General features: G+C 33.1%; 2 protein-coding genes across 2 annotated transcripts; both read right to left on the minus strand.

Annotated features, from left to right (window-relative positions):
- Positions 1 to 2,072: 2,072 nt before the first annotated feature.
- Positions 2,073 to 3,191, minus strand: LOC114179849 (ethylene-responsive transcription factor ERN3). Its single transcript, XM_028066328.1, has one exon. It carries the CDS (start codon positions 3,091 to 3,093, stop codon positions 2,377 to 2,379), a length of 717 nt encoding a protein of 238 aa, XP_027922129.1. The 5' UTR covers positions 3,094 to 3,191; the 3' UTR covers positions 2,073 to 2,376.
- Positions 3,192 to 9,209: 6,018 nt separating this feature from the next.
- On the minus strand, positions 9,210 to 17,984 carry LOC114176012 (importin-5). Its single transcript, XM_028060899.1, has 20 exons — positions 16,609 to 17,984; positions 16,252 to 16,455; positions 15,827 to 15,931; positions 15,675 to 15,740; positions 15,424 to 15,588; positions 15,104 to 15,178; positions 14,865 to 15,019; positions 14,409 to 14,544; positions 14,245 to 14,314; positions 13,995 to 14,122; positions 13,657 to 13,713; positions 12,323 to 12,508; positions 12,104 to 12,196; positions 11,298 to 11,383; positions 11,136 to 11,202; positions 10,970 to 11,036; positions 10,755 to 10,891; positions 10,518 to 10,609; positions 10,369 to 10,435; positions 9,210 to 9,873 (listed from the first exon to the last, which is right to left on the minus strand). Exons 1-20 carry the CDS (start codon positions 17,830 to 17,832, stop codon positions 9,709 to 9,711), a joined length of 3,345 nt encoding a protein of 1,114 aa, XP_027916700.1. The 5' UTR covers positions 17,833 to 17,984; the 3' UTR covers positions 9,210 to 9,708.
- Between the last annotated feature and the right edge of the window lie 1,352 nt (positions 17,985 to 19,336).

The raw sequence follows: 19,336 nt of genomic DNA on the forward strand, positions 1-19,336 counted from the left end.
TTTCTGGGATCAGTACTTTTTATTTCAAAATAGATCAGAAAAGCTTTTTAGATTTTCGTCTTCGATAAAAGATATTCAGTTTTTTTTTTTTCGGAACACAATGTACTTTTTTGAAGGGGTATTTATTATTTAGATGTAATTTTTTTTAAAGAAATGAATATAATGAATAGATTTGAAAAAAAATTATATGTTATAGATTGATGTATTTATGAATAATGAATCCATACAATGAAAGTCATGTTTATAAATATGAATTAAAGAAGTTGTGTTCACCTGGTGTGACTTTAATTGTTAAACAAATGAAGGAATGGGGAGAGAAAATAAGTTTCAATTTCTTTTAAAAAACAATAAAGTCAAAATTGTTTAGTTCGTTGCGAAAAATTCTCCAACATTACTAGTGTCTAAATGCAATAAAAAGGGTAAACAAATCATATTCAATAATTTTAATAAATAGTACGACCAAAAGGATTATTAAACCTAAACTAAAAAAAAAATTATAAGTAGTCTTCTTCTTCTCTCACTACTTCATTTGTTAAACTAACAAATCAAAGTTGTCACAATTTATTTTCCTCACATTTTTGTAGGGAAATTTGTGTTTTACTTATACAATTTCTTTGTTATATTTAATGTTTTGTGAAAACTACTTTCATTAATCCTTTTTCATTATTTTTTGACTTTGTCTATTTTAATAATTTTTGTAAGAAATTGGTAAAAATCTTTTTTTATAAAAGTGTTAACATATCAACACATTAGTAAAGGTTGTGGACGTTGCGCCTTAAATTGAGTCTAATTTGGATTTTCTTTATATGTTTGGAAAAAAAAAAAAATTGTCTACGAGGATTTTAGGAATTAAGATGTTATCAACTCTTCAGTTTGGAGTGAGCTTATTTGTATTTATGATTATTCTCTAAATTCATCTCCGACAAGAAAAAAGTATGTTTTTTCTACATTGAGTTTTGTATATCATATTATATTTACTGTGATGTGATTCTTATTTTTTTTTTTTTAAAAGAAGTATATTTAAAAGTAATACTAACACAAATAACAAATAATATAAAAATTTCATATTTATAATATATTTTTCACATACATATACCCTACCTAGTTCAGATATCTATATATACTATTATTTAAGAAAATAAAAAGTTCTAATTCAATAGGAGGAAATTATATTAATTACGTCCGACTAAATCATTACAAATGTATTAAATTAAGTATAAAAAATGAATTTGAATTGGCGATAAAAAGAAGAAGTTTGAATTGCATTTCAATTTATCAATTACGAAGCGTTTAATTTATAAAGGAAGGACTCAAGAAAAAAAAAAAAAAGAGGAAGGGAAGGGAAATTGAGAAAGAAATCACACACTTCATAATTTTGTCACTCTTATTTTTACCTATTTCTAGGTAACAATTTTCATTAAAAAATATTTATTTTATTTATTTCTAAAACAATTAGATTCTCGGGTAAAAAAAAACAGATTCTATTTCCTTTTTCGTAATTCTTTTAAATAAAATACAACTATAATCTATTCTATTTTTTCTTATATATTGATAATTCTCTATTTTCTATTATCATCTTATTTCTCAATCTTGTTCCACACGAAGTATTACTGTTGAATTTGAAATCTGTTTTAATTTTCTTCAAACATATATGAAAAATCTTTCAAATTCTTACCATTATTAAGCAATGAAGTAATAACTAACGTGCAATCCATTTAAGCATGATTGTGTTTATCATAATTGTCTCAAGAAACTATAAAGTTCTCTTTCTAAGTTCATGCTTGTGGATGTCCAAACGTAGTAGTTTATGAGGATCAAGTTTCATTTTTTATTTGTTCATCATCAAACCAGAGTCCAACCTTATTAATTTAAGAGGCTTTCATTTAGTTTTTATCAACTTCGTGTCCAAAGGTGTAAGTGGCATGATTTTAATAGCTATGAAATTCAAGTTCCTTCTGTTCGATAAAAGGTCTCTATTCAATGCAAATTGATGTCCAACCTTACTTATTTATAAAACTTCAATATCGTTTGTTATCAATACAAGTTCAAAGATGTAAAATATGTGGCTTCGATCGTTAGCAAGTTCATGCTTATCTTAACCAATTCACAAGGCTTAAAGAATCTAAGATGGATTGTGTGGATGTCAACAATTTTGAGTAGCTGAAAAGAACTGTTACATTCTTAGCAGAGTAAAACCTGCTTGGTGAAGCAGAGATGAAACTTGAAAATTCTGTGTTCTTGATTCATCCTCCAGAGAAAATTATATAAATACAAGGTAACATTACACAAACTAAGTATTATATGCAACTACAAAGCATGCCATTTCAGAACTCTCTTCCTCATCAAATGTGTTGAGAAGATATTGAAAGATAGATATCAAGTGAAGCAAAAAAAGTGAGAGTGAGGATAATTAACATCATATTCATATGTATCCTCCAAATGGTGGCACTCATTAGTTGCATATACCGAGTCTGATAATTGCCTTTCTACACTGAAACCATCTTTTGGTAATTCGTTAATTCTTTGATGGGGAAAAGGCCAAGAGAAATCAAGTTGAGATGCATCTGGTGTGATACCCATCACACAATTGATCATATTCATATCTATTCCATACGTGTTATTAGAGACCTGGTTCTGAATCACAAACAAAGACTTATTGTTATTACCTTCACCACTAAAACCAGAGGTTTCTTCCATGACCATGATGTTATTGATATTTGGAGTTGTTGGAGTTACACTAGATGGCTGGTTTTGAACTTGACTTTGATTTGACATGGCGTTCTGATGAAGGAGATTTCTGAGTTTTAAGGAAATAGGAGAATTTGCAGCAATGGTGGTAGAGGGTTGAGCAAAGAAATTTGTGCGAGTGTTTGAACCTCTAAGGAGACATGCAGCTTCATCATAAGCTCGAGCAGCTTCCTCAGCAGTTTGATAAGTACCGAGCCACATCCTAATCTTCTTTGACGTGTCTTTGATCTCTGCAGCCCATTTCCCTGAAGCTCTTTGTCTGACTCCAACAAACTTCCTCTTGTTCTTCATCTTCACTTTATCACACAACATCTCTTCCTTCACCCTTTGCTTTTGATCTTCCATACCATCAATGCAAGTGCAATCATGTTAGACATAACATAAACAAGTATATATATATATAGGTACATACATGTGAAGCTTGAAAAATGTCATAGGTTAAGGTTGAGTCCACATTCTTAATTCTTTGGTGTAATACTCTACTAAACGTTGAAAATGCATTTATATTGGTACGTTACAATTTTTTAATATATTTTAAAACATTAAAATCAGCGTTCATCAGTATATTTTAAAGGTATAACACTGAAAAATCCAATAAAAGAATTTAAATTTATAAAGGTTGAGTTGGTTTGAGTCGTGGAAAGCTCGTATTTTGTTTGTTGATTGTATTTGGCTTATAGTTGTAGTAGTGGTTGTCATCACTTCTCGTCACCCTGGCTTGGATTGGTCAACCGAATTGAGACAAAGCCTAATTCGATCGTGATGACCACTTACATAAAAATGTTGTAAATTTTAATGTTGTTCCTATGCATTTCTGTACAAGGCACGGGGCATGTGGCTTTATTTTATGGAATCAACAACGAAAAAAATAATAGTTGTACGTTTTTTCCACCTTGTAATCACACCACTTACATTTCATGGTCGTAGAATGTGACATATGACCTATTTCAGAGCCAACCACAATGTCTTAACTTTTGTTTTTGTCTCCTAGCATGTGTGTGTGTATGTATGTCGTTTCTCACCTAACTTGTTAAAATGCATTCTTCTTACCTTAACCCAAGTGTTTCGTTTGTCCAAACACAGTATATTTGGTGATAAAAACAGTTCCACTAATCAACATTTGAAGTGGAAAATCCATGAAACCATGTTTCAGTTTTGAATAATGGGGTTTTGTGTGTATGATGTTGTCTTTTGCAAACCAATTGTCCATCACATAAATGCGACATATGTTCATTCTCTCATTGTTGGTTCACTTATCTCTGGAAATGTGCGTTGAAACTTGTAATAATGCTTAATCAGGATGATGTTCTCATTACACTGTAAATAAGATAAAAACATAATTCTAATTTTATTTGTTTCTTTATTCTCTCATAAAATGAACTTTTTTCATGAAATGCTCCCGTTTGGTTTATGTTATTTTCCTTAATTCTTAGAGATCTTCATTGCTTAGTAACTTGCAAAAAGCATTCCCAAGATCCACAATTTCTATTTGAGGAAAAACAAAATCATGTTCTCTTTTTCGAGAGCATTTTAGTATGAAATCTAGAAGTCATTTTTTTTTGCCATATTTTATATTTTTTCTTTAAATTTTTTTACAATTTTGTTTTCTTTTTATTTCATTGTTTTAGTTATCTTTTCATGTTTTAGACTTACATTTTATAATATTTGATAATGGATTTAATCAATATTAAAAAATGGCCACAGTCATCACAATCATGCCAAGAATTTTTTTGAAATGTATATAACCTTTAGCACACATTGCCAAAAATAAAATAAATATTTTAATTCAACAAGATGTGCTAAGATTATCCTACTTTATCCATTTATGTAATTATTAATAAAAATAAAACCAATTATATTAATAACATTGATAGATCCTCTAATAAGAAGTATTATCTCACATGAATTACAATGGTCTCTTTAACTTTAATGGATCTAGAGTTGTTAAAGTGACTCAGAATTCGTAGGTCAATTCGGCTCACCACGGGTTTGGGTTGGGTTGGGTTGGGTTAAAATTCTTTTACAAATCTACAGGTCAAATTTTTGACCTGACCCATCAAGAACCCAGCTCATCCGGATTGAACCCATGGTGAGCCGGGTTGGCCCACCAACCCGTATGGTTTTTTTTTAACCAAATACATTAATGGGTTGGCAAATGAAAATCTAGCTTCAACTCCAAATAGATGGAGAAAAAGAAGATGCTTCAAGAGATGAAAATGTTGTGGATTTATCCATTCAAGACTCTAATATTATAGTTGGATAAGTGACAAAAATGCTTTGATCTTAGATAGTAATTTTTTTTTTAAATTTTGGTTTGTATTAGAGTTTAACATCATTTTGGATTGTACTTAGATTGTATTGAAATTTTTTTAAATTTAATCTGAATTATAATTTATGACTTAAGAAAAAAAATTATATTTTATTTTAATTAAGTGGGCTAGTGAGCCAACCCATGGTGGGTTGGGTTGAGCCAAACCGGGTGTCCTATTTTGACAGCTCTAAATGGATCTAATGAATTTTTCAAAAATAAACAAATATGTGAACAAAATAAATAAATGAGAAAACATTGATCTGAATACGAGTTTTGAAAACAAAGGTAATTAAAATTACTGTGACATCATGAAACCAAGTCTCATTCTTGTTGTATAATTTTTAAAATTCTTTGGTGGCATGTCTTTAGGATACAATTATCATTTTAATGCTAATGCACCTTCTTTTCCTTAACATGTTCATTTATGACTAAATATTTAATATCTATGTGTTTATTTTGACTTTTATACTTGTTATAGTAGTCATAAATATCGCAACAAAATTATTACAATGCAACTTCAATAGCAACTTTTTTCCACAACTCTGAGTCCAAGTATAACATTCTTTAATCATACAATGTGTGACATAGCCTCAAAACAATGTACAAGATCAACCTCTATAATGAAAGTAGCACTCAAGGTATGTTTTCAACTGATGTAAGATACAACTTCACATGGTAGCATAAAAACATAACCAGATGCATATTTCTTGGTATCATCGTAGCCAACTAAGCTTAAATTAGAGTATCATATGACCTTCGAACTATTAGTTTGATTATATATGAGCATGAAATTCTTTATTCCTTAAAGGTATCACATTATCTTCTTTACAAATATATAACCGTCAAAACCTAGCTTGTCTTGATTTTGTACGTTGAGAATTGAATCTAGAGCTTATAGATTGTAGAAAATCGATTATGCTTGCCACAAGAATCAATTCTCTTTTGTTAAACATTGATTTTGGCACTGTTTGAGTGCATACTGTTGATAAGAATTTTCGGTGTATCACACAACAAAGGCTAGTAAGACTAATAGGAGAATACAAGACATTGTGAACTTCGGACTAGATCTTTCAATATAAGACGAAATTCTTGTCCCTAACAATTGGATATTAACATGCACCACACATTGCACCCTTGGCACCCATGCAAGCTGGTTGTGCACCGGTTTGTAGTGAACATTGTAAACCACTCACTCAATTATTATTTTAATTGATCACTTATTCAATTACTATTTTAACTAATCACTCATTCTCATGTAAAACATTCTCATATTTTTTCCTTCAAATTCATCATTTTTCACTTCCTCAAATTTATCCCTAAAAACAAACAAAAGCTAAAAGAAAATATAGGTTTTTTTTATTTCTGGGTAGTTTTGACCATTAATTTGTAGAATAGGGTCTGTTGAATTTTTTATTTTTTAAATTGGGTTAAGTCGTCATGGGGGAGGATGACATTAAAGGTGAAGTCATCCTCTCCCGAGCCGGTTTCGTTTTTACTTTTTGAAAAAGCGACGTCGTCAGGATGGAGACCAGTTTCTACACATATAAGATTGAAGTCATTATGGTGGAGGCCGATTTCTGCAATTGAAGTCGTCAAGATGGAGGCAAATTTCACTTTTAGTTTTTTTTTTTTTTTTTCATGTAGCACTTTTCAAAAATACAAAAAAGCCTTTTAACCCCTCATTCTCCCCACTGCACTGGATCAAAATGTCGTGCCAAGTTCCGGTGTCACAGAACTGAGCCTTGGTGGCGTAAACGGCGTTGCCGGAGCACTGTTCACACTGGGACAGAAGCGAAACCTTGGCCAAAAGGGTTCTCGTTTTGAACTTCTTCACCACATCTTCTTCTCCCAGAACGAGCCCTATCTCTGCATCGACCAAAATCGCCACGTAAAACCCTTCAACAAGTTCGGGACCGGTCTCGTACTTGGCCTTCGATAGGTCACAAAACACTTCAACCTTGGAGTCTTCGGATTATATGACCTTGCTTCCTTTCTTTTTCAAAAAAAACAAAAAAAATGAAACCGGATTGGGGAAGGACGACTTCACCTTTAATGTCGTCCTCCTCCAAGATAACTTGACCCTGTTTCGAAAAAAAAAATGAAGAAACCCTTTTTTACAAATTTGAAATATAATGGACCCCTAATTATAAAAAAACCCAAAATATACTTTCCCTCTGTTCGAACTTGAGAATAATATTAAATAAATATAATATTCTCTTAATATCCTCCGATATATACATACATTGTTTTCATAATAAATACTATTGTGAAAGTCATAAATTTCGTTAATTTTGACAATTGATATACATATATATAAAAAATAAACTAAATAAAATATAATCTATCAATCAACGATATTACTAAATCATAATTTTGCAATGATATTATCAATTAAGTAATTTGACGATTCATATATGCCTATAATATGATGCATTCACACGTGGAATACACACTTTCAATCTACACATGTAAATAATTATTTACACATTAAAATTGTAAATAATTACCAAGAGATGAAATGCGTAGATAATTACGTAAGATCTCTCTTATAGGACAAAGTCTGTGTTTGTTACCTTAGATCGCACTGTTCACGCATGTGTATGAAGGTACGAGTGACTGAGATGTTTGAATCAATGGTTTTGAAACGATTTTCGGACGACAGTATGCGAGAGATAACCATGAAACATTATGCGAATTGAGTATCAAATTTGAACTGTTCAGCATTGGAAAATACCAAAACACCCTTCACTTTAATTTGAAAAAATGATTTTGGATGCACGCTCAGGTCTGTGCTGCTGTTGCTGCTTTATGTGATGAATCTTTGGTGTTGATGGTGTGAAGTAACAGCGAGACTATGTAAGATGATTGTTCTTAGTTTGTGCGGAGGATGGAACAGGAAACAGAATATGCATGGCAGAGAAGATTTTCTTTATTTACTTATTATTACTTCAATTATTTTTTATTTTCGTATTTAAGTTATGAACTAAGAAAGTAAAACATCATTTTCAATAAGACATCGTTGCCAACAAAATCAACTTCTGGTAAAAGTTCATTCTATTAAGGGAAGTATGAAATTATAATATACACAGCCGTACCTACACTATTTTTTTTTTTCATAAATGAGTAAAAAGGTAACTTTTTAAAAGTCTAGAACATATTATCAATTTTATACTGTTTCATATACATATAACAATCCCAATCAAAAGATGTATCTTAGGCCTTAAAGAATCTTATTGGTACTTCAGAAATTGTAGGAATGATGTTTTCTATAATTCACCAACCTAAAACTTGCGAGCGATTCAACTCACATTTTTGAAATGGCCACCTGCAATAGAGATTCTTATGTCTTACGAATATCGAGGCATGCACTTTTCCCCTCAATGATTGCATATATCAGTGGCATCATCACGGGTTTGATGCTTTTACTGCTTTTTTTTTATTTGTACCTATAAAGACATTAGAATAAAATTTAATAACTCAATAATCAAATTAGTATTAATAAAATAATAATATAATTTATAAGAATATTAAAAATATATAATATAGCTTTTTAACTTAAAAATTAAAAAACAATATTTTATAAATTCTTAAATTCTTAAAATCCAAAATATGTATAAAAGTTCAAAACAAAAGCATCATCCAAATTAAATTTAAATGAAATATAATTATATCTATTAACAATATAAATTTAAATTAAAAAAATAAAAAAGAAAATAACATTAATATAGTAAAAAGTTTAAAAAATGTATATTAGAAAAATTTTTAAATTAATATAAGCAAACATATATGTTTCTTAGATAAATTAATGAACATTAATACCATAACTTCCACCTATTTATATTTTTCTTTAAATATATAAACTACGTCAAAAATAACTACAGTACCATTTCGCGCCGAGTTTAGCATCGATCTTTTTATCACAGTTTCACAAGTAAATAAAATCTAATTTTAAGGGTTAATGTTCACTCATTCGATCGGTTCAAATTTAATAAGCAGACAAACATATAAAACGCGGTCAGTACAAATTTGAAAAGCATGCTTTTCGAGTGAAAAGGACCTGTCCACACTTTCCCACTAAACACAATAATTTCATAAAAGCGGCTACCATGCAATAATAAGTTCTTCAGCCTCCGCTTCAACAAACGATGGATTTGAAAAACAATTTTGCAACCTTAATGAATAAATAGCATTATAATTTCATATGGTACACTTAATACTGTCTGATGTTGAAATAAAACCAATACAATAATATAGGCCAAAACTGCAAGAATTGCCCCAAAGACAACCCTATATTCTCACGCGACATGGTAAGAAAAAAACAGTAAGAGGAATAGAACGAGAAGCTCCCACACCACAATTGCCTAACATGCTCTTTTGGACTCAATCGGACTATTAACACTCATAATATACACATTCTACAGGAAGTTCCCTTTCCAATCACAATTGACTCTGCATTCTCAAAACTGAAGCCATGTTGCTATAAAACAACACCATGCATGAATGAATGATGGAAACCATCTTATGGCAAAAAGAATGAGTAACAAATAGAGACCACCAAACTGGAAAAAGCTTGTTCCCAAGAAGAGCAATACACCAAATGCCAAGCCAGGATGCTATGAATAAATGATGGACTGTAAACGCAGTGAAAACTATGAAGAAAGGATGGATTGCAATGCAATCTGTTGCTGTGGCTGCAAAGATGACCATGTAGAAGCAAAAGTAGAGGGTGGTAAAGTTTGCTGGAGCTGTCTCAGTAAATTAACCATACGGCCAGCTGTTTGTTCTGTCGCAAGGTCTTTACCAGCACACAAAACCTGTCGCAAAGGTTTCCATTAAATACAGAAGCAATATCAAATAAATATAATATAAAGCATACACATTATCAAAAAAAACAGTCGCTGCATGTGTCTCTTGATTACTGCAACGGAAGAGTGATAATTTCATAAACTCTACAGTATTCGTGGGATTAATGCATGAGGCGAAAATGTCAACTATGCATACATAGCATTGAATATGAAAAGGGTAATGGCTCGTTAAATGAAAGCACACTACTGAAATGATTGCATGACATCAACGAAAATAATTTGTCTAGTAAAATATGGCACGTTCTTAGTTGACAAGCTAGAGAAGTAATCACATTCTCCTTATGACTTGATTTATATAACAAGTCCTGTCATAAAAAACAAAAGGTCTAATCCTGTTTCTGATTGTATGCTATTCCTATCAATAAAAACAAAAAACAAAAAGATAAAAACCCTCAAAAGTTCAGGAAAAGCAGATGCAAATTGGAGTGGCAAGAAAAAATTAACCTCAGCGAACACTGCAACTATTTTTGGAAGGTATTGATTGTTTGGGCCCAGCAGCTCCCTGTCCGACCTGCAAATAAAAGCGATAATTAGAACACAGAAAAATAAGCATGGGCAAATCAGAATATTGAAAAGAGGAGTTATGTCCCAACCTCTCAGCCATTAAACAAAGTTGATCGTGAACAACTTTGGCCTCAATCAAATCACCTTTTATTGGCAAACAGTTTAGCCATGCGGGGACTACCTGCAAACATAACAGAAGAGATTAGCAGAACTATAATTTCAACAAAATAAAATAAAATAAAATCAGGATCAGAATTGGTTGTAATAATGATATCAAGAACCAAACCCCTAAAAGCGGGCTATAAACCACAAGAACAATTAATGACCTGGGCAGAATCAATACTGTCCCGATGAAATTGGCAAATTTTTCCCAGAGCAGAAACAGCATTGTCATATGCCATTACATTATCTGCATGAAGAGCATTGGGATGCTGGATCACAGCATTTAACCTCGAAAGAGCCTCTGCAGTAAAACACTTACTCGTTACTCAATGAAATGAAATATAGCATTTTACAAGTTTATTAATGTATCAAGCAGTACCTCCAACCAGTGGTTTGAACACAGATCCACCAAACTCTGCACAAACACCAAGGCCATAGACGGCAGCCTGCAAAAATGCCAGAAAATACCAATACCAACAATCAAACAACTTGAACAATAAAAATGGTTTTAAAATGCTAAGCAACAGAGAGAGCCTAATCCTGACCTGTCTGACATCAGGAGTTTCATCATTACAAGCTTCCAACAGGAAAGGGAGATATGTATCATAATACCTGCTCAATTGGCATATAAAAAGGTTAATAACACATGTCTTCATAATTATCAGTGCAAGCTAAAAAGGAAACATAGCACAACAAAGGGATTTTACTTGATAGCAGCTTCACGACACTGCTCTGCAACATCATCAAAAATACAAATTGCAATCCTTCTCTCTTCAGGAGTCTTGTCCCTTCCCTGTTTCCAACATATTAAACAAAAAATAAAAAACCATGACATCCATGTTTTATTCTTGAAAATGAGGCTTGAAATTAATCAGAAGACACAAAGCCTGTAAGAAATCTACTTGAGATGATAGAATAGACCATTCAAATAACAGAATGTGACTAAACCTTAGAGCTTAATCATGGTAGACTCATTTCATGAAAGAAAAAAAAAGAGTATTGTTCATGCAAGCTAGCTGCACTGGAGAACGAAAATAAACATGAACTTTAAGAGGGTAAGTGTACATAAAGAAAACAAAGACAAAAGAGAGCTCAGAGATTATAAACGTATAGGATTGAATTAGGTTAAACACAAGAACATGTGCAGGTGTGTGCTCCGCAAGTTTATCTCTAGATCTATACCTGGAGTTGCACCCAATCACCACTCAATTCACAATCTCAGAAAAATTGGTGATTCAATTGCAAACAAAACTAGGGTAATCACCTCGCTGTTTTCTTTATAAACTAAAGATTTCTTTACAAGATAATCAAGTACAGTATCATATTGACAAACAAAATGCCAAGCTGTTAAAATGGCTAAGTTAAAAAATTAGCAGCATGTACATCTTCGAAATCAATTCCATAATTTACACCAAAATAAAATACAGAAGATAAGGCCAGAAGGCCAGCTGAATGAATGAATGGAAATAGAAAATCTATATAATAGAATTACTAGCTTCCTCAAAGAACATACCCACATAGGTGTCAAATATGATGACAGTTCGTCAAAGAAAGGTAAGAAGGAGGCTTTGAAGGTTTTGATCAAAGTTCCCAATATCTCACCCACCTGCAACGATGTATACATAAATTAGAAGACCACAAACTGATCTGTAAAAGCTTAAAAACACAAAGATAGCAATCTAGTACTACTTATGATATTTTTAATTATTTTAGATTAGATTAAAAAACCAACTTGGTCAAAAACTTCTTCCTCTTGTTCATTTTCCTCTTTAATAAGTTCCCCCTCTTCGGCATCAAAATCTTCAGCTTGGGTCCTCTCAGCTCTCTCCCGTTTTCTGCTTGAACTAGCTGTGATCACCTGCTTAATCTCGTCAACAACAGATTTGACCTGGCTTTCGTCCAAAAGCATCCCAGAGATCTAAAAGAGGAAACAGAAACATTGGAACACACCCAAAGCAGACTTATAATGCACTATAGGCAAGGAAGGGAAAAATAAACAAAAAAGACACAAGAAATGGATCAATCATTACCCAAGCATCTGACACAATAACTCGTAATACTCATGCACACTTAACAAAAGCATGCAATGCACATGAAATGGAAGCAAATAAACAACAATTTAGCCTTCTCTCACAAGGCATGGTTTACTTCAATTTAATGACACCAAAATATTCTAATACTGGGAATCATATTTATAGAAAAACCACCGAGCTCAATATTGCTTAATAGTTTCACCAACAAAATATGAGTCTCACTCTACCTAGTCAGAATGCTAACCTAGATCAGCTCTCCTTAATAGGGCCTCATGGTGAGATTGAAGAAAAGCCGAAAATGCAGTGGTTGAAAAAGATTCCATTAGAAAATGAACTTTAAACCTAACTCAATCTCACAAAAAAGAAGTGAAGTTTGCACCCTACTCGTATTATAATTTGGCTTTATCTATAGTCAATTTGGAATCTCCAACAGATTCAATCAACATAATAGGAATTAAATTACCTGATAAAAAAACCTAGTCAAATAGTTATAATGGGATACTAGAAGAGGCTGAGAAAAAATAAACACAAGCAAAATTCACAGAGAAGCCTAATTGCACATGGCATATTCCACTTTATAAAACAAATATCACGAATCTACATCTATATGGAGTAAAGTGTGAAGTGCACCTATCATGAGACATTTATGAGGCAGGCAGTTGGGAAGTGAAAAATAAAAATATTGCAACCAAGTCAACTAAGCACCAATCTAAATCCCCTTACAAACCAAACATCAAAAAGGACTTAACCAAACTAAAAAATTTAGTTTTTATTTGCCAATTGACAACAAAACCTAGAAGGGATTGCATTGATTAGAATAATAAATTATAGCAGTTCCATTGAGGCTCTTCATCGACTTCTATTTTTAAATAATAATAATAATAATGATAAACATCAAATTTTAATTATAAGATAACACAACTATCCTAAGGTATATTCAATAGTCATGGCTTTGTACAATACATAGAATTTCATTCAAAAAGAGGCAAGGGAACTATATATATATATAACCATGTCATCGCATGATCCAAACCTGTAAGCATTCATTTAATGAATCCAACATGCTTGCACAAATCTCTGTGTCAGGTTCCTGCAAAACAAAGAGATGGTAAAAGCTTAGCAAGGAAACGCAAGGGATAGATAAGTCAGGCAACGCTCACCACAAATATAATCTACACAAACCTTGATCCTCAAACTCAAGCCACAACTGGGTCTCTTAGACTACTCACAAACGTTTACTTGAATATTTAAAACAATGAACAGCTTTTGAAGACAATTTTAAATCAAAACAAAAAATATTCACTTCTAAAAAGCACACATAAATTCCAAAATAACATAACAAGAATAAATAGAACTTGGATAACAATTTACCTTGTGTAAAGCTTCCACCAGAGAAGGGATTACACTATCAGACAAAAATTTCAAATAGGATAAATCTCGACCTAGAGATTGCCCCTTCTCTATAGCTAACTTTGCAGATCGCAATAGCTCCGGCATTGCTGTAGTGTTGATGGAAATTATAACAATTAAACAGTTATGCTAATGATTATAATTCCCTTTTACTGTGTAAGGAAAAATTAAAAGTGAAAAAAACATGCACAGGAACAATAATTTTTTATACCTGAAACAGCTGCCTTTCTGACCTCCTCATGGAAATAAAATTTAAGGAGTGGAACTAAAATTCCAGCGACCTACATATCATTAAAATTGTTAACATGGGAAAATATGTAAACAGACACAGTAAGAAATCTCAATGCCTAAAGGGATTCAAAGTAACATTCTAACCTGATCAATCCATGGAAAGAATCCTTCCTTGAGCTCATCAGCATAGCAACAAAGCATGTTACACGCTGTAGCTTTCTCCTCTAAAACACTAGTCTTGATCCCAATTCTCTTGTCCCCAAGAGTAATAGTTTCCATACTACAGTGGATAAACAAAAGTTGGTTTGAATCATTCAGCCTATACAAAAAATGTATTGATGCGCAGTTCTGATTCTCCAGTACAATAAATTGTTATTAGAAAATGAGAATGTGCATTAGGATTTTGTAGACATTAGTTTTCTGTGATCATGGTGGTGACGGTCATCATAATAAAAAAGACAAGAGTAAAACAATAAATGTGCCTTCACGTTTAAGGCTTAAACTATAGGTGAACATAACCAAAATGACAAGAAGTGCAGTAGACGCGTACATGAACTCATAATTTTAAAATTTTATGAAAAGAAGGACTAAAATTGAGACCTTTCATCGTCGGAATCCTCGATATCATTGTCTGAATCAGCTGATGTAATGGTTACATCGGGCTTAAGTGAAGCAGATTTAAGTAATGGAGGCATAACAAACTCCATGTAAGGAAGAAAATCTTGTCCTAGACATTTGCAGAGTCTCGCCCATGCCTGTAACAAATTAAAGTAATTAGACCAAACATAGTCCAATAGGCACTTCATGCATATGCTATATAAATAATACAAAAAACATACCTGTAGCATGTAACTTGTTGTTGGATCATCGGTCTCCAGTTGAGATACTTGAAGGGACATGAGAACTTCCATAACCTTTGGCACATATAGAATATTAAAATCATGAGATCTAGCTGAACATATAGAGAAGGCAGTGTTTAAAGAAGTTTCCGAGGCACCTAACTTCCTATCCCCCCCCCCCCAATTCTAGACCAACTATTTTCCAAATAATGATAAGCAGTATAAAATATGAATATACAAAACCAACCATACATCCTTGTAAATCAAAATTTTAAATAAGTTTGACTGAGCATAAAAATAAAGTAGCAAGAAACACCTACCTGCTTAGCATCTGCCCTAAACTTCTCCTTCCCAACAGCCATTCCAACCAAACTGATACACTCCATGGACTTAGCACGAAGCATCCGGTTAGATTTGTCGGTTGCATTAATCAATATAGCCTTCAGATAAGGCATTACAGCATCGTAATATTTTTGGAAGTGCTCCTAAGAAAGACCATTGTATTAAATGAGTAATCCAAAGAAGAGAAATAATTATAAATGTCAATTGAATAAATAAGTTCCCAAAGTACCTGAGAAGAATCAGCAACTGATGCCAAAGCAGTTAAGGCACCTTCCTGCACCATCTGCTTACCATTCTGAAACATGTATAGAACATCCAAAATTAAGGGAAAATTCAATCATATGATAATTCGGTAAAATGGCAATAATAACATTAACATACCTGAAGAAGTACAAGCAGTTTGCTGACTATTCCATCTAAGTATGGCGTTAAGATATCAGGTGTGCAGTTCTCACTGAAGTTGAGAACTGCAGAAGCAGCATGTGCCTGTGTAAACAATATTTTGAGAATAATTACACTAGAAAGCCTATTTAATTAACTTCACTTACAAATCACTCAATGACTAAAGGATAAGAGAAACAAATCATACACATTGCATACAATTGCAGTATATCAAAATGAATCATATCTGTATAAACTTAACTCGCATAAAGTAAAAAAATTGCAATTATTGTTTACAATATATATTGTAAACAATCAATGCTGAATAATATCCACTGAAAGAATCAGAAAATTTTCATTTCTAACACATTGAGCAAAAATTAAGCAATAATAAAGAAAATAAAGTAGATAAAAGGCCAGCTGACCTGTACACGAGGATTCTGAAAATCATCCATTGCACCAGCTAACGCTGGCAACACTCCTTGATGATATTTAACTTGCAAATCCGGACCCAAATCAGTAGATAGTTGTCCAATTGCATTAATGGCTGCCCACCTTACACGGGGGTGTTGGTCAGGAAAGGAGTTTAACACCATGGCCACCACTTGCTCCAAATTTTTTATCATCACCTGTATCAAATAAAAGGAGAAAATTAAAATCACAAGTGACACACACTCACCCGAACACAAATATACTTGCACAATAATAAATTGTTCATCATAATCAACTACAACTAACACAAACGTAATTATTGCAACAGAGCAGACATCTCCAATCAATACCTTCGAGCAGCCTTCAGCTATCTGAGCAAGTGCTATAAGTGCAGCATGGCGTTTTTGCCATTCCGGAGCAGCCAAGTAAGCAGGCAACTGTTCAGATGCAACCGGAACAATGGTGTTTCCACCCAAAGATATAGAGAGCCTATCCAAGCACTCTTGCCCTACACTGTAATTACTGGTTTCACCAGCATCCTCATCCTCTGTCTCGGCACTGTGCCACGCAGGATCATCCTCGATATCAAGAAGCATCTTCATGAGTATTGCAAACAACCTACTAATAAACTGCGGCAACTTCCTCATCATCCCAGGGGCACGCTCCCTTGCCTCTGCGAGTGTAATCACAAACTCAATCGCCAAATGCCGAGTTCCCTCCTCTAAGGACTCAGCCTCGGCAATCTGCAACATGGCGCCAACGACATCCACAAGCTGCCGCCGCAAAAACCTTGGCTCAGTGCCGGCGAGCTCGATGAGAAGCTCGAGCGCCTCTTGAGCGGTGGCCTCCTGGCCAGAATTAAGTGCCTCTGTCAAAGTGCGCATCATCGCAGGCAGCAGGTCCTGGAACCGGTCACGATCAGCGGAACCGGAGAGGCACTGAATGAAATTGATAACGGCGTTAAGCGCAGCAATTCGGACATCAGGATTAACGGAGGGATTGGTGAGGCACTGTAGGAAGATATCGTGGAGGTGCTTGATGTGAGGAGTGAGGGAATCCCCGATGTACTGCGACAGCTGAGCGAAGATTAAGAACGCAGATTCCTGAAGCTTAGGGGAATCGGAAGACACGCACTGGAACATGAAAGGGAGAAGCTCCGGCCAATCGTTATCCGGTAGAATTCCAGAGGCGAGTTCGGAGATGGTATCGCAAAGTTTCTTGGAGATTGATTTGGAGTTCTCAGTTTGAATCGAGGAGAGGAGGAGCGATTTAAGGGAGGACTGCGTCTGTGGAGAGAGGCGCGGCCAGAGGTAGGAGTCGTCGCGAGTGAGCTGCTTCCGGAGGAGGATTGCGGACATGGCACGCCCCTCGTGGTGCGGCGATGAGTGGAGGAGGTGCGCGAGCTTCAAGGAGAGGTTATCGGGATCGGTTTGTTTGCAGAGGTTGAAGAGTGCCTCTGCGTGGGAACGCTGTTCGTTGGAGGATGACATCAGGTGCGAGATCAGCGTCTCGAAAGCCGTTGGATCGGCACCGAGGATGGCGGCCACCTGCGATTGCTGCACCCCGGGATCCATGGCGGCGAAGAGAAAAAATTGAAGATGATGAGCGGCGACGAACACGCGCTGTTAGGGTTTTTATTGATGATGAGAGACTCGCGTCGCCACTCTCTTCTCCCTCGGGGTGTGTGAGTTTGTGTGTCGTTTATATATATACTGGTGAGTTTGCTGTTTTGTGTTGTTACTTGGCTTATGGGTGATAATATAAGTGCGAAAAGGGTTAGGTTACCGTGCACAGGAGTGGGGCTAATTAGGGCAACCACATGAATTTTATTAGCTGTGTTTTGTTTTCAAGGTCATGAATCATCATTAGCCTGTGCTTTTCTGCTCTTCTTTTTTTTCCACCATTGCTTAAATTTAATTTATTACATGTATCTATGTTTAAAATGTCTCCATGATTGGTCCTTTAAGTTAGTTAATGTAATAGTTTTAAGGGTTACTTTTTTTTTTTAATTTTAATGATTTTGTAAACGGTTTTAGGTGTTGACAATTTTTTACCTCTTCTATTCTTATCATTTTTTAGTTTCCATTCTTTTGAAAAACTACTTATAAAGATTGAAATTATTTTGACTGCATAATTATAATAATCAATAAAAATTAAAATATTTTATAACAACTTTAATTTATAATTTTACTTCTATTTTTTATGAAAAATTACAAATATTTCTACATATAATGATAATATTATAAAATATAATAAATAAAAAATTATGTCAATATATCAATATATTTTATGTATATCAATTACTTTTTTAAATAGTATACTTATAACATTTCTAATTAAATTTTAATTTTTACTATCATAAAAAATAGAAACGCATAGTCAGTGATGCATGTCCTTCCGATTGTATTTTTTAATAAATATTAATATATTGTAAGTAAACTACAATTAAACCGTAAAATAATTTTTAAATGGAATATTTGTGTTGTTAGTTGGTGGTTAATCATAGTTAAACATGTATATTGTACTTAAGTATACTAAGTGGTTCCCTTTGTTATTTGAGGTTTTTAGTCTTAAAATTATCAATTTTTTTAAATGAATTCAACTAGTTTCAGTTTCCTTTCTTTTTCTTCAGGAGACTTGAGTTAAGGAGATTTTGACTTGTTCTTTGGACAAAGAAATTCAACTTATCATTGTTATACCAAAAGATTAATGACCTACGTTATATATATATATATATATATATATATATATATATATATATATATATATATATATATATATATATATATATATATATATATATATATATTTTAAATAAGTTATATTGTATTTTCCTACAAACTCTATTGGTTTATATCCTTATATATCATGCAATCATTTTGGGTTTTCAAATGGTGTTTACCAATATATAAATATAAATAATATAAATGAGTATTACAATTTTAAGATTTATGGACATGATTTGTAGAATTTGAAATGCACTAAATTAGGAAAAACTAATGAAATATTGAGTAGATTAAAATATGTTGAAACCTGTTTCCAGATTCATAATATCTTTATGTACAATTTGAAAAAAAT

Source organism: Vigna unguiculata, chromosome 3 (assembly GCF_004118075.2).
Source record: "Vigna unguiculata cultivar IT97K-499-35 chromosome 3, ASM411807v1, whole genome shotgun sequence".
Classification (NCBI taxonomy): Eukaryota; Viridiplantae; Streptophyta; class Magnoliopsida; order Fabales; family Fabaceae; genus Vigna; species Vigna unguiculata.